At 47.4% G+C, this 16356-nt stretch overlaps 1 protein-coding gene across 1 annotated transcript in view; it reads left to right on the top strand.

Moving 5' to 3' along the window:
* The window catches only part of LOC135207193 (uncharacterized), a 104764-nt gene that overhangs the window by 46608 nt on the left and 41800 nt on the right, over positions 1–16356 (top strand). Inside the window, exons 4-5 of the mRNA XM_064238763.1 lie at positions 2171–2339; positions 4980–5159. Of these exons, the coding sequence (XP_064094833.1) occupies positions 2171–2339; positions 4980–5159 (349 nt within the window). The remainder of the gene's footprint in view (positions 1–2170; positions 2340–4979; positions 5160–16356) is intronic.

The raw sequence follows: 16356 nt of genomic DNA, 5'->3' as shown, positions 1-16356 counted from the left end.
GGACTTCCCAAGGACGTTGCCCTGGAGGAAAGATCTACTCAAACAGCCTCACTTCGAAAGGTATCACCAAAACCTCTCCGCTCTGGATCTGACTGCGTTCAGACTATCGAAAAGTTGGCCAGAGCGAGAGGTTTTTCGAAAGCAGCTGCGAGAGCAATCGCTAATGCTAGAAGAGCCTCTTCAAGAGCTGTTTACCAATCGAAGTGGGCCTCCTTCAGGGCATTGGTGCAGAAAGGAGGGAATTTCCTCTTCCACGACCCTCTGTGAACCAGATAGCCGATTTTCTGCTTTTCCTAAGAAATGTGCAAAAATTGGCAGTCCCGACCATTAAGGGATATAAGAGTATGTTGTCAGCCATTTTTCGACACAGAGGACTGGACCTCTCTGACAACAAGGATCTCCACGACCTTTTGAGATCATTTGAAACCACCAAGATTCCACAAGCGAGACCGCCTTCATGGAACCTCGACGTGGTTCTTAAACATTTAATGTCAAGTCCTTTTGAGCCTCTCCACGAAGCGTCTCTACGGAACTTGACGAAGAAAGCGCTTTTTCTAACTTCTCTGGCGACGGCGAAGAGAGTTAGTGAAATCCAAGCGTTCAGTAGCCAAGTGGGCTTCAAGGGGGACAACGCTGTCTGCTCGTTGAGTCCAACTTTCTTGGCTAAGAATGAGAACCCGTCTAACCCTTGGCCCAAGAGCTTTGAGATCAAAGGTATGTCGAGTCTCGTGGGTCAAGAACCAGAGAGAGCCCTGTGCCCTGTCAGGGCTCTCAAGTTCTATATTCACAGAACTAAAGAGGTAAGAGGTCCCTCAGGTAATCTCTGGTGCTCGGTGAAAAGACCAGAATTGCCTTTGTCGAAGAATGCTGTGGCTTTCTTTCTGAGGGACGTCATTAAAGAGGCTCATTCATCTTGCCAGAAGACTGATTTTGAGCCTCTTACAAGTGAAAGCTCATGAAGTCAGAGCCGTAGCTACCTCTCTTGCCTTCCACAAAGGAATATGTCTATCAAGGATATCCTTGATAGCACCTTTTGGAGGAGCAATTCCGTATTCGCCTCACATTACCTTCGGGATGTGAGAACAATTTACGAGAACTGTAGTTCTTTGGGGCCATACATTTCTGCGGACACAGTTTTGGGGGCTGAAGGTAGCTCTCTCCCTATCCCTTAGCTTAGAATAGGTTAGTTTTATTGTTGTGTTTTTGGTTGATGGTGAGATCTGTGAAAATCTCCCATTCTTTAGATTAACTGTCAGGGGTTTTTTGGTTAGTTGGTCAGGTGGTGGTCAGTTGCTTCGTAGCCCTCATATGTTTGGCTCGATGGTCTTGTCACATTGAGGTCACGTCCCCGTTGACAGAGCATCCAGAGCGCACCAGCACTACAGGTCTCCACCTGGCTGGCAACTCTGATTAAAGCAGAAGCAGGCTTAAGTGACAGTAATCACAGAGTCTACTTTGCTAACAGGTGAGGAACCAAGATGTACATCATCTACTTAATTTAAGTTTCCTAAAAACCCTATTCTGTCTCTTCCCACCATCCGAAGGTGGGATTCAGCTATATATATATCTGACAGGTAAGTTTCATGAACAAAATGTTATTGGTTATAATACAATTAAGTTTGTCATACTTACCTGGCAGATGATATATAATTAGAATGCCCACCCTCCTCCCCTCAGGAGACAGTGGCATGGATAAAATATGAATAGAAAATGGGAATGGTTCCTGATATCCGCCTCCCAGCGGCAGGAATGGGTACTACCACCTGGCCTCCCACTACGTGTGCCGCGAGTTTTGAAATTCTGTCGGACGTCAGAAAATACAGCTATATATATATCTGCCAGGTAAGTATGAACAAACTTAATTGTATTATAACAATAACATTTTTAATTGCTTGGAAGATAATGTAGAACCTTTGGTACCTTTATATTGACATGTACCTTTTTGCAATGAATGTGAGAATGTTTATTTAAGATATGGTTACCTTACTAGCTAGTAAATTTGCTTACAGCCAATTTTTAGTTCACAAATCAGTTTGAAGAACTGGGATTTTTACATCTGATTGTGAAATGAATTAGAGATTGAAATATTGTCCTGCACCTAAACTTACAAATTATAGTACTAAAACCATTACTAAATCTTCAGCTTTTAATAATAATTTGAATATTTTAGGGATGTTGATTTTGAGGAACTTCATAATAATGAGGACTTTCGGGAAATTTGTCAGAGAATTCTTAAATTGAGTCGGCGGATGGAAGCAGATGAGTTGCTCTTACTTTTACAGTATTTATGTCGTTTAAAAGTGAATGTACGTTCAAAACTTGTCGGGACTGTTTTGCAGGTTTGTATTGAGATAATGTGTTTTCAGTATTCTGCAGTCAATATTTGCTTTTGTTTAAATAGTTTTTTATTGGTAATCATTTTATTTCACAGTTGATTGGCAAGTTTTATATTCTTAATGCTGTTTTAGCATTGCATCAGTAAGAGTGTGAAAGTCATTAGTTTGTTTTTACAGAATAATCAAAGTAAATGTATTAATTGTATTTTACTAAAATAGAAATGTACCATAGTTTTAAAATCCACAGGATTCATGTCATTATCCCCTGCCATATTTGGGAGAATAGGTTCAAATATGCCTTGAAAAAGTTCCAGTCTGTTTAGCACTTTTATTAAATCTTTGACTCCTTAGTTGTTTCAGAAAATCTCAATAGTGTTTGAAATTGTGCCAATAGTGTGTATATTAAGGCATTGCACTCTTACCTACTTTTAAAGTTGCCTTCTATCTTCATGGCATTAGGTGCCAACTAGGATGGACTGTCTGTTATCACCTGTTTCCCACTAGAAGGCATTGGAATGCTTATGCTCTAGTCAGAATTCTTCATGCTGTTTTCTTGTGTTTTCGGTGTGTATCGGTTATGATAATTTTGACTATTTCTGGCTTTTTTTGTCTCCTTTATGCTTGATTTCTTGTTTGTGTTAGGTCATCTATAGAGGGAAGAGATAGAAACACTAGGTTCAGTATGAACAAATTTTGTGTAAACTGAATTAATTCGGTTGGGTATGACAGTCACGTGGATGTTACAGGTAGGGGTAAGAAGTGTGATTTTGTTTTTTCTAATTCCTGTAAGAATACAAGAATGCAAGGGGTGGTCGAATGATAATGAATAATTTTATGTATGTGATTCAGGAAAAATGGATGGGTAAACTTGAAGATATGAGTTTACTTTTATCATCAGTTAGACATTTGATTAAGTATACAGGCAGTCCCCGGTTATCGGCAGGGGTCCTGTTCCCATGGGCGTGCCAATAAGCGAAAACTGCCATTAACCAAAACTTGGTGAAATGTGGGCATTGTTCAATGTATGGGAAACATGGGTTTGATTTTAGAAAATGTCTTAATGTATTCAAGTAATGTTGTGACGTCATAGGATGTGACGTCATAGAAGACAAGATTGCGGCGGCATGGCCTGGAAATGTAATGAAAGCAGAGCGGGGAGAGCAAGAGAGAAGGATTTGGTGTTTGGTCTGGCAGGAGAGAGAAATTTGTGGGTTGTAAGTCCTGTTGTGGTGCTGTTCAAAGTCTTAAACTGGATTATACTGGGACTGAGGAACGGGAACAGGTGGGTAGATTGCAGGATTGTTGCATATTTGGGAAAGATTAGGCTAGGAAAATACAGTCATACCCCTACATACAAAAGTCCCTACGTATGAAAAATCCATGTTACAAAGGCAAAGACGAAGATTTTTTTGCTTGGGTACAAAAATAATTCAGGTTGCGAAAGGGTGTACTGTAAATTCCGAGATTCGCCCGGGCCGCCAAGAACAACTTTAAAACTTGCGCGCCACCAACTCAGTAGACTCGCCACCATCCTCTCGCTCTCCCATTGGTTCCTGATGTTAGTTACTGCCGTAAGATCCTGCTCTCCTATTGGTCAGCATCTATCCCATCATGCTTATACGTAAGGGAGTTCCTTGACCATTTCGTTTCAGCACCGTTATTGTATACATGTGGAATTTATTTGTTCACGTAAATTTCGTTCGTTAACGTAAGTTCGTGTTAGTGATTTCGCTTTCGTTGTATGTACTGTAAGTTACTTTATCGTGTTGTGTGTGAAATTACTTACTTACGTTGTTATTCATGGGTCCCAAGATTGTTGCTGAAGTTCACGGAAAGAAGAGGATGCTTTCTATGGAGACGATGTGTTTCGTAAAGTTTAGTGTTAATGTTTTCTGTCATTTTTTAATGTGCTTTGTAAAGTTAAGAGTTCATGTTTCTGCCGTTTGTCTTCCTCCTCTGTCGCCACTTTCGGACATCGCCTCACTCAAAAGGTAAGGTTCTACATTTTACTACATACGTACGTACATGTGCGTACAGTATTTCTTGTACCCTGTACACTAATACACTTTATTTACAGGTACAGTAACAGTTACGTTAGGTGTTGAATGGTCCAAATTGTTGTATTTCATTGTTTATTGGTCAATTTAGCTTTATTATAAAATTTACTGAGGTGTTTTTGTAGGGCTTGGAACAATATCTGCATGTAAAACGTAGTTCTTGATATGAAAAAATCAGGTTACAAAGGCCGCTTTGGAACGGATTAATTTCGTAACCTGAGGCACTACTGTATTCACTGTCAACAAACACAAGTGATTGTGTTCTGATCTCTTTACAAAGAGAACTCCTTAGTTCCATCTGGTGAGATCAGCCTTCTTTCTTTAGTTGGGACTATTCAGTCTACTATTACACTTGAAGTGTAAGGCTAGATGAAATGGTTTGTATTTTTGAAACAAATTACTATGTTGATTTTGATATCAAAATACATTGTAGTGAAGCAAACTGAATTTCCCATCCCATTTAAGAAGTTTGATACAGTTACATTATGAGGGAATGACTTTTAACATTAATTTTGTAATGTAGACATTGTTAAGGAATTGCTCCACATGTAGTACATGAAATTACAGTGTAAGTTCTGTTTTGCAGCTTCTGAAACACAGTATCAATGATCTGGAATTAAAAGGGCTTATTCATTTGGAATTTCTTCTTAGGAAATTGCCCTCAACATCTGTTTCACAAGCATTGCAGATTGCAATTCCTCTGCTGATAGAAAATGCACTGCTTAAAGAACAGATAGAAAATCTGTCTTTAAAGCAGCTATCTGAGGTAAGTTTCCTATGGAATTTTTGTCTTAAATTAATTGTACTAACAGAGTAGTTTTAATTGTTCTCTGTCTCTCTCTTAAATAAAGTAAATTTGCTTTCTTTAGGTGAAATTGAATTTGTTAAAAGAAGAAAAAATGCTAATTTTTATATAAGGCATTACCTCAAGAATTAGCTAGATGAGCTGTTTGACAACCAAGGAGAGTTGGTATGCTTCACTGATTATTATGATATCACAGTGAAAATAGCATTCAAATACTCTTAAACATTAGTTAATGTTACAGGTAGTATTACAGTTAATTTTACAAAAATTGATAAGAATCTAAATATTCATATTTAGAGGATATGCCTTGTTCATGTGAAGGCAGTAGAATACATTTAAAGATTTTTATTTCAGTGTCTTACCAAGCAATTACATAGCTGTAGGTTCCCTACTACGTCAGACCAAAATTCATATTCTGTGGTGGCTTTGCCATCGCTAGTGCAGGTGACCGGTGTCCACCCACTTTCTACACCAACTGACATGACAACGCAGCAGACCCTAATTCATTCTCTACCGGCTCCTGAGTAACATCGGTGGTTTTGAGCAGACCTTACTTCATCTTGATTGGGGGGTTACTTCACTTTCCCGCAATTCGGTGAAGTATTCAATTTGTGTGGCTTTGTTTGTTAACCTAGCTTAGCTTATTTTGTATCTTTTTGGCTGTCATGTCTGACTCAAGTGCAGAACTAGGTCAAGGAGGGTGATATATGACTCTCATTCTAGATGCAGTAAGTGTGGGGGTCAGGATTGTAACAGAGACCTTGTGTGGTGAGTGTCAGGGATGGGAGGAGAATAAATGGAAGGTATTTATTTCTCACTCTGAGAAAGTGCTTAAGGATAGGATGAGGATGGCGGCTCTTAGAGCTGAAAGTAAAGGATTTTGGATTTATATGTAAAACATATCCTCAAGTTTTAATTGCAGAAATAGGTGGGTAGGTGCAGTATTGATTAAAAAAAGTTGTTCTGACAGGAATGCAAACCTATGCTTTTATAAATGGAGTTTCTCAACATAAGGCACACTGTGGCTGTCTTGACTTGAAAACAAAATCTTATCACCAGGGCCTATGGCCTGATATGACCTCATTCACCCTGCCTCTTCCACTATTTTTTAGCCATACATGTGACCATTGTATTGTGACTGTCTCCCGTTGTCATGGCTAAGATCTTTTCTTTGTATGTGCCACATGTGTCAGATATCCTTGTGTTTTTTGCTGCATACAGTTCCCCTTTTGTGTTTGTCCCTGTCCGGTAGCCATTTGAGAATTTGAATTGAGAATTAGGCACTCCCTGGCTTACGACTGGGGTCCTGTTCTTGAGACGCGTCATAAGCCGAAAATCGTCAAAAATCCTAAGAAAACCTTACTTTTAATGCTTTGGGTGTATTAAAAACCATGTAAACTGCATTATTATTGCATTTGTCATCAAAAACTTTCAAATACTGATTATTTTGCATTTTTGGGGTCATATTTCTTCTGCCAGATCAGTGTCACAAGTGCCGTAACCCTGGAACATGTGTCGTAAACCTGGAAATAATTTCTGATTAATATAATTGAAAAGTATCGTAACCTCGGAACGTCATGAGCCGAACCCGTCGTAAGCCGGGGACTGCCCGAAATAGAAATTTGTGATATTTTGGGGCATGAGGTTGTATGTGTGCTTTCTTTGTTTTTGTGTACTAGCCACTTGGGTGACCTTTGTCTGTGTTGTAGGTTGTGTGTGTCTCACTAGTGTTGTTAGCCCCTTTGCCTGGTATTCTGGCTACTGTGAAGACAGTAAGCCCAATTGTTCCGATACGTAATACAAACCATCGGTCCTTTAACAATAGGAAGTAGCTAGCGGCAGCTGGAACGGTCGTAAGCTTCGAACAAGGGGAGAACGGTAGTTAACTGCTTGTCCGATCGTCGCGCGCCGCGCGACTGGGAGGTAAACAAATCACTTTTGCTTTCGGCCGTGTGTGGATAGGACGTGCTCGTCATCGCTCTGCCCGCTTTGTCGTTTGCTTTGAGTATCTGCCCTCTTTTTCCTAGTGTGATTGAGAGTATATGTTGTAAGTACTTTTGCATTTCTTTTGTTCATTGATAATGAGTGATCAAGAAATGGAGATTTCGCCGCGCCCCCCAGTCGCCCGTAGAGTGTGTCCCGGGCTGGAGGGGCGTAGATGCGGCGGATTCAGATCATTTGTGGATGTGGATCCACACGAGGTTTGTACTCGTTGTCGGGGGTGGCGAGAGTGCTCCCGCAACGAGCCATGTAACATGTATGCATGGTCCGAGCGCAGTGGGTCTGTACGAGGGCAGGAAGAGACTTAGGCCGCCAAAGAAGTCATCGGAAAGTCCAGTGACTCCTTTGGTAACGGACACTTCGTCTTCTTTCCTGCCCCCCGGCCAGCCCCCACGTTTCGCGCCTTCCCCTGCGGGGGGGGTAGCGGAGTCCTTCTCCTCTCTCGATCCGTCGAGTGTGGAGGAGGGCGCCCGCTACCCGGACGTCCAGTTGTACTCGGGTCTTCCTTGTTCCGACTGGATGGGTGGGGTTTGGGGCTTCTCCCCCAAGCGTGAGGAAACCCCTCTAACTAACCCGACTGTTGCTTCCGCAGGTGTGCCATCAGCGAAGGACGACCTGGGACAGGTGTGGGAGTCGCTGGGACTGCAGGGAGTGCCTAGCATACAGGGGTTGATTCAGCGGTTGGCGGGTCGGCAGTGTCACTCAGGTACGGTACCACTACGACCACCACAATATCTACACCAGCATATGAGATGCCACCGCACTTGGTGTACACACCACATGTAATGTCGGTGACACCCACCGGCTGAACATTCAAAACAAAACCGATTGCTGCCGTACCAAAGAGGATGGTGCCACCGCCACCTGGGTTCTTTGTATTGCCGACCCGGACTTCCGCTGCCCCAAGAGTACCCCTCTGGACCTGCCGCCAGTGCCGAGGATGAATGGTAGCTGCCGACAGGACGCCTGGCTCTCTGTGGTACCTGCCGTGCCTGCCGTACCTGTTGCTGTCCCTGCTGCTCATTCCCTTTCAGATAACGCGCATGATGTTCCTGCTGTTCCTGCTGTTCCCGGACCTGTTCCTGTTGTTCCTGCTGTTGGTGGTGCTGTCACAGTCTCAGGTCTTTCCGGACAGGTGCAGTCGGGCCCTGTTGCTTCGGCAACTGCCCCGGCTCCCTCCTGGATGGAAGACCTGACGTCTGTCCTGCGGAGCCTGGCGAAGAAGAAGAGGAAGAAGAGGAAGGTGTCGTCGTCGTCTTCGTCGTCTTCTTCGTCGTCTGCTGCCCCCCCCTCCTCTTCCCCTTCGACTTCTAAGGCTAAACAGCCGAAGAAGAAGAAGGCTGCCTCCTCCCCCCCTAAGAAGACTCCTTCGGGATCTTCTAAGGGCCCGGCTCGCTCAGGCGAGTCGGGGAGCTCTTCTGCGGTCCTCCTGTTCCTTCGGGAACGGGGCCCGTCTCTTCAGCAGACGACGGGGACCAGAGGTGCACCAGCCTCGGCTGGTGCGTCCTCACCTGGTGCTAGCGGTTCTGCCGCTAAACCAGGTTCCGTCTCGGCCGCTCCTCGTTCGCGAGAAGTACCGAGTGGACGCTCTTCCACGGGAGACCGTCCAGCCAAAGTTTTGACATCCGAGCTCGCTCAGCCGTTCAAGACAGCGGCGCGGAGCAGAAGACTGGCGAGAGTCGTGCACACGACTCTCGCCAGGCCAGTGGACGCTCTCGCAGCGATCAACTGGCTGCCTACGGGCTGCTTACGGTGGACTGGTTCGCTGACCAGCCACGAGTTGAGGCGAGGAAGGGGTCCCCGCGGCCGCCGGTACCAGCCACGGCTGGTACCAGCGGCTCGACGCGCCGAGAGGACGCTGGCCGGTCTCGACGCGACAGATAGCCTAGTAGGTCACCTGACCGCCGCTCCCGTAGGGACCGGGCGGAGACGGTGACCAGCGGCAGCTCGCCTGACGCTAGAGATCGGTCCTCGACGTTCTCAGCCGAGCCTATCGCCCCAGGCGAGCGGCAAGGCTAGGCCTGCACTGCTCGATCGCCACCACCCCCGCGGGTTGACGATCAGCAGCAGCCCTCCACGCACGCTGGTCCTGCCAGCGAGCGAGGGGGGAGCGTCAGGTCTGCCTCTCCCGTACCTTCAACCTCCTCGGGCTATACCGGGAGGAGCGAGGTACCGAGGAGTGATCACGAGAGGTGCGCCGCTCGTGACCCGGCTATGACGCCGTATGGCTCAGGCACGGTTTTAGGACCGACCAGAAACATACGCGCAAGTAGTTGGAGGCGACCGTCAGGGGGTCTGTCGCTGTTCCTCCTTCTGAAGGAGGAGTATCGCGGGACCTGTTCTTGCTGGAGGGACTGGACGGTCCTACTCCACAAGACGCAGTAACTCCCGAGATACAGAGGAACTTTGCAGAGAGTCATTAAGCTGATTCGTCAGCATAATGACCTTGCGGAAGGATCGCCGCTACCACCGGCAGAGCCCACGTCCCGGCTCGAATCATTTTGGGGTCCCAAGAGGGAACCCAAAATGATGGTGGGGTTACCGCGATCAGAGCTTGCAGACTCAGTCCTGGATCAGGTGGAGAATCTCGTCTCAGGACGGGAGGACTCGCTAAAATCCGGACGGTCTTCTAAGCTGCTTCCTCCCCCTCTACAGCGTCAGAGGCGATTCTACGCCTGCCTTCGGAAGACCCGATACTGCCTAAACAGGTTTAACCCCGAGTTAGCGAGGCTGACTCCAGGTGTGTCCCTGCAGCAGCTCCTGTCGGAGACCTATTGGTTTCTCAGGCAGCAGGAGGCACTTGCCCTGGAATCTACCGCTATGGCAGCGTTCCAGGCAGTTTTCCTGGTTGGATTTGTGGTCCCTCACAATATCCAAAGTAGCGGCCGGCTCCGGGAGTTCTGCTCTCGAAGACGACGCTTCTTTTAGGAGACTGTGCCAGTCTGGAGGAAGAGCGATCTCTTACCTCGCCCATCAGACTGCTAACCTGTGGGCCAACTTGGTTCTTCGACGTAGGGACGCAGTCCTTACCCGAGTGACCAAGGGGGGGCCGGGCGTGAGGCGGCACTCGGGCTTCGAAATGGACCCATTAGGAGTTCCCCAGCTCTCTTTCCCGGAGAGATGGTGGACGCTGCGGTGGAAAGGCGGCGCACTGATGACAGTGACCGCTTAGTTCACCAGGCAGTCTCGAAGGTTACTGGGCAATCTCGAGCGACTGCGGCCAAACCAAAGAGCTTGGCTAGCGCTTCCACGGCGGCGAAGACGGTTGCACCGTCCAAGCCCCGTGTGAAGACTCCTGCTGTTTCAACTTCTGCTAGAGGAGGCCGTAACCAGCCCATCCTCCCAACCCTCCTTTCCCCGAGGAGGTGGTGGAAAGAAGTCGAAACGAGGAGGGAAACGCTAGGGACGGCGTTCCCCCTCACCTGCTGCCAAGTGGGGAAGTGGGGGGTGCCTGGCGAGCCATTGGGCGACTTGGCAGCGCAATACGGCGCCGAGAACTGGATAGTAGACGTCCTTCGGGAGGGGTATCTACTACCCTTCGAGTCTCGGCCCCCCCTCATCTCCAAACCGGTCCATCTACAGACCTATGTCCGGGGATCAGCAAAGGACAACGCTCTTCGACAGGAGATCAAGACCAATGCTGGCGAAACGAGCTGTAGAAATCGTGGAGGACCAGTCACCGGGCTTTACAGCCGCCTCTTCCTAGTGGAGAAGGCATCGGGGGGCTGGCGTCCGGTGATAGACCTCTCTCCCCTGAACCGCTTCGTTCGCACGACGCGGTTCACGATGGAGTCGGCACGCGGTGCTCGACTGCGATCAGGGGGAACGATTTCATGCTTTCAGTGGACTTGAAAGGACGCGTTATTTTCAAATAACCCATCCATCAGTCCTCCAGAAAGTAAACCCCCTTCCCGCTCATGTTCGACGGGACGGTGTACCAATTCAGGGCACTTTGTTTCGGTCTCTCAACCGCCCCACAGGTGTTCACGCTGAGTGTTCACTTCTGGTGTCAGCTTGGGCCCATTCGCACGGGATACGTCTTCTGAGGTATCTTCGACGATTGGCTAGTCCTGGCGAGCTCCCGCTCGCAGTTGCTACAGGACAGAGATCGACTCCTCAAGTTTTGTCGCGATCTGGGGATCGTGATAAACTACGAGAAAGTCCGATCTCTAAACCCAATCAGAAGATGAAAGTTACCTGGGTATGCTGATAGATACGGTAGCAGGGCAGGTCCGTTTCCCGCAGACTTGCGTAATCAGCAAATTCGTGGAGGCAGCCGGCCGGTTCCTGTCTCGGCAGGAACAGGCAGCACAGCAATGGCAAGTCGTGATTGGCCATCTGTCGTCACTCGAGAAGTTAGTCCCTCACGGGCGTCTTCACCTGCGGTCTCTCCAGTGGAGGCTAAGGGAGAGTTGGTCTCAGGCCAAGGATCCTCCTTACTTTCCCGTGGCTATCACGGACAAGGTGAGGCAGGACCTAGCCTGGTGGCTCGACGACAAGAACCTCTTAAGAGGAGTGCCCATACGCACTCCCCCCCGGAGATGCTTCTGTTCTCAGACGCATCGACCGAGGGATGGGGCGCACACCTGGAGGAGTTGCTGACTGCAGGTGTGTGGGACCATCACGAAAAGCACCTTCACATCAATGTCCTGGAACTCAAGGCGGCGTTCAACGCTCTCCGAGAGTTTCAGGACCGCTTGGTGGACACTCGTTGGTGTTGATGTGCGACAACACCACAGTAGTGGCATATGTCAACAAGCAGGGGGGGCTAGTGTCTCTTCCGCTCCATCAGTTGACAGTGCAGGTGCACGAGTGGGCCACGGCTCACTCGATAGAGCTGTCAGCACGCTACATTCCAGGCAAGAGGAATGTAGTAGCGGACAAGCTCAGCCGTCGGGATCAGGTGATAGGGACCGAATGGTCTCTACACCAAGACGTGGCGGAAAGGCTCTTCAACCTGTGGGGGCGACCGGTCGTAGACCTGTTCGCCACCCGGCACAACAGGAAACTTCAGGTTTTCTTTTCAGCCGTGCCGGACCCATGGGCAGCTGCAGAGGACGCTCTCCAACACCCCTGGGACAACCTCTTCGCCTACGCCTTTCCTCCCTTCTGTCTGATTCGGAAAGTGATCAGTCGAGCGCTGGTCACTCCCAATCTCAGAATGATCCTGGTGGCTCCCAAACGGCCTCAAGCCGTTTGGTATCCGGACCTGCTGGCTCTTCTTGCAGACGCACCGAGAGAGCTACCCAGTTGGCACAACCTTCTAGCCCAGCCACACGTAGAACGGTACACCAAGCAGTCCAGTCCCTTCAAACTTCACGGCTGGCTGTTATCCACCATCTCTTGCGAACGAGAGGCTTTTCTCGTAGCGCAGCAACAGAGATGGCTGGACACGTCCGACAGTCCTCTGCAGCTGTGTACCAGGGAAGGGGGCCGTCTTCTGTGGTTGGTGTCGTAGACAGGGTCTGTCTCCTCTCAGAGCCACTCTTCAGCAGGTAGCGGATTTCCTCGTGTTTCTTCGCCGAGAGAAGCTCCTCTCAGTACCCACAGTTAAAGGATATAGAGCCGCCCTGGCTCTCGTCCTAAAACTGAGGGGGACTGGACATCTCGAATTCGTTCGAGATCTCCTTGCTAATGAGGAGCTTCGAAAGGTTCGTTGCCCACCCAGGGAACTCAGGCCCCCTGCGTGGGATGTGACTCGTCCTTAGGAGTTTGACTCGAAGACCCTTCGAGCCACTCCGAGAGTCGTCAGACAGGGATCTGACCCTCAAGACCCTCTTCTTGCTGGCCCTGGCATCGGCGAAGAGAGTAGGGGAACTACATGGTCTTTCTTATGATGTTAAACACACCAGAGGCTGGGGATCTGTGACGCTTCGATTTCGTCCCGAACTTCGTAGCCAAGACTCAGAATCCGTCGATCCCTGACGACAGGTTCGAGTCTTTCACGATCCCCTCCCTTCTGGACTTCACCGATAATGATGCGGATGAGATGCTGCTTTGTCCTGTGAGGGCGCTACGGCGCTATCTGAAGAGAACTCGACACCTCAGGCCTGAGTGTCGACGCCTCTTCGTTAGCACTGGGGTTACCAAGAAAGAAGTTTCCAAGAACACGCTTTCTTTCTGGCTACGTGAGGTGATCAGGAGAGCGTAACGAGGCGATGTAGCGACGACATCCGTACGCTCCGACCGAGAGCCCACGAAGTCAGAGGTATCGGACCTCCTTAGCGTTCCGTGAGAACTTCTCCGTGGCGCAGGTCCTGAAGGCAGGTGTCTGGGACCAACCAGACCACCTTCACGTCCTTCTACCTTCGGGATATTGCCCACAAGTCCTTGGATACTTTTTTCCTTGGGACCTGTGGTGGCTGCTCAACACGTTGTGTAAGCTTACCAGCACCCAGAGCAGGCAGAACAGCATCGATTCCTGGTATGACTGGGAGAATGAATGTGCGAATGAGAGAATGACTGGCTTCTCTTCAACCATCTTTCTCTACCTACCTGTGGGCAGAGGGATACGGTCGTTACCACGCTGGAAGGGAGTCAGATGCAGGTAAGCTATTCAACAGAGCTCCATCCTATCTCTTTAACTAGAGATAGGAGTGATATCCACACTTTCTCCAACAAGGGGGAGAAAGTGGATGCCTACATGAGACAAACCCATTACTTTATATTTGCTCATGTAAAGGAAAAAGTTCTTACAATGCTGGTACGAAGAGATACGCTTGCCTCTCTCTTAGTACTCGGCCCCAGAGGTCTGACATTGATACCTTTTTGCGGTGCACACCCGATCAATCGGACAGAGGCTTGGATCCCTCCCTCGCTCTTACGACCAGGGAGGCATTCCAGGGATGGACGAACACCAGTCTGTTCATCAAAAGACTCAGATTCCTCCCACCAAGAAGTGAGTCTTCCTATTGTTAAAGGACCGATGGTTTGTATTACGTATCGGAACAAATGACAATTTGTCGAAAATTGCATTTTTCCTAACTATACAAACCTGAGGTCCTTTACATATAGTCCCTCCTCATGCCACCCCTCACTCTGCGTATTTTGCATGGGCCAAAAGCAAAAGTGATTTGTTTACTGCCGCGCGACGATCGGACAAGCAGTTAACTACCGTTCTCCCCTTGTTCGAAGCTTACGACCGTTCCAGCTGCGCTAGCTACTCCTTCCATTGTTAAAGGACCTCAGGTTTGTATAGTTAGGAAAAATGCAATTTTCGACAAATTGTCATATTCAGGTGTCGTGTTGACAGTAAGCCCAAATTCAGGTGTCGTGTCAACAGTAAGCCCAAATTCAGGTGTTATGTCGACAAGGGTAGGTCATGAAGTAATATATGACCCCAACAGAGGGAGATCTGCCCTCAAGGTTTTGTTTGTGTGTGAGGGGAAAATGTTTGAGGAATGACATGTGTTGAGTGTGAGGGAATTATATGAGAAGAGTAGGCATATGAATGACAATGTTTCCCCAAATGAACTGTTATACAGCTTTCCCCTACCCATCCATGACTTTCTTCCCTTAGGCTCTGTTCGTCAACCAACATTGGCTTCTACCCTCGTTCCCCTAAGTCAGCATCTGAGGAAGAACCTTAGGGTACAAAAGACGACGTAGGGAGGTTAGATATTCTTCAAGAAGTTTCGAGAATCCAGCAAATATGGCAGCCCATGTGAGTTTCTGGTGGCTGATCCCCCACATTCCCCAAACTTTGACATGTAGGGGAGGAGGGATAGAAGCCTATGCTTATGAAGTGGTCAAGGCCCCTTGCTGACTCCCACCCCATCAGCCAAGTTCCAGAGTAGAGAGAGAGGGAGAGAGACCCTTTGACACCTGAGTGTCGGTGAGTGGGAGGAGAGCTTCCTTGCTAGAGGAAGAAGAGCCAAGTGAGACAATTTGCACTCAATCACAATGCTGCCCAGATTTCAACCCTCTTCCCCTCTTGTTTTCTCTCCTTCATTGGATTGCTCCATAGTAGTAGATGACAGTGTCCAGGAGCAACATCAGTAGAGGGATCCCTCCCACCTTCAGAGAGAAGAGATAGGACTGATCGAAAGGGAAGACACTTGAGATAGCGGCATACATCGGAACAGAGGCGACCTAACAAGTGGAAGTCGGAGCCCTCTCATGGTGAAAGACCCTGGCACTAGAGGAATTGCACTCATAAAGGGAACAATGAGTATTCCTTCCCCACCTCATTTTTTTCTTTCCTTCAAATTTTGACTTTTTCTCCTCCTGGTTCATAAGTATCAAAACACATCAATTAATGAGCATCTTATAAGGAAGTTTAACTAGAACCTTCCTTGACAAGTTTAAATGTTTTTGTGTAGAGACCATCACTTTAGCAGCTTTTAAGGCAATACAACTAGAATTTTCCATAAGTAGAATACTTTTGTGTAAGGATGGTAGAATTTACATGTTAATAAGATGTTCTTAAGGAGATCACACAAAGATTTTCCTTGACATGTATAGATATTCTTATGTACAAGGTATCAACCCCGTCAGTTAATGGATACTTTTGAGGAAATTTTAGCTAGAATTTTCTTAGAGACATATAAATTATTTTCTGCTTAGAAGTATCAAACTCATTAAAAGTATATCTTAGTTTTATCAGACCACTGAGCTGATTAACAGCTCTCCTAGGGCTGGCCCAAAGGATTAGATATTTTTTCGTGGCTAGGAACCAATTGGTTTTGTAGCAACGGGATGTACAGCTTATTTTGGGATCCGAACCACATTATATCGAGAAATGAATTTCTATCAATCAAAGTAAATTCCTCTGATTTCACGTTGGCCGAACGGAGAATTAAACTTCAGACCACCAGATTAGTAGGCTAGCATGAAAACCACTTGTCCAATGAGGAACTATCATACTCATTACTTAATTACATACTAATAATGAAAATTTGACAGGAATTTTCCTAGACAGGTATATTTTTTTTGGGGGGGTGGGGAGGCTTCTTCAAGAATGGGACAGCATCTAGTACACATTCCTCAGCAGCCATGCTGTTATCTTCAGGTTGAGTTTGTGGTGAAAACTCAGATCTGGTCAGTTTCTACAAGAGATTCAAGTTTCTCAATTCTATCTCTCTAGGACTTTGTTGGTAGTGATGACTCAGATTAGATGATTTTGTGTCCAGAGGAAACCTTTCAGAGTGATAAAAAC

This window comes from Macrobrachium nipponense, chromosome 32, assembly GCF_015104395.2.
Source record: "Macrobrachium nipponense isolate FS-2020 chromosome 32, ASM1510439v2, whole genome shotgun sequence".
In the NCBI taxonomy this organism is placed as follows: domain Eukaryota; kingdom Metazoa; phylum Arthropoda; class Malacostraca; order Decapoda; family Palaemonidae; genus Macrobrachium; species Macrobrachium nipponense.
Note: the sequence above shows the minus strand (reverse complement) of the source record. Positions and strands in the feature narration are given on the sequence as shown.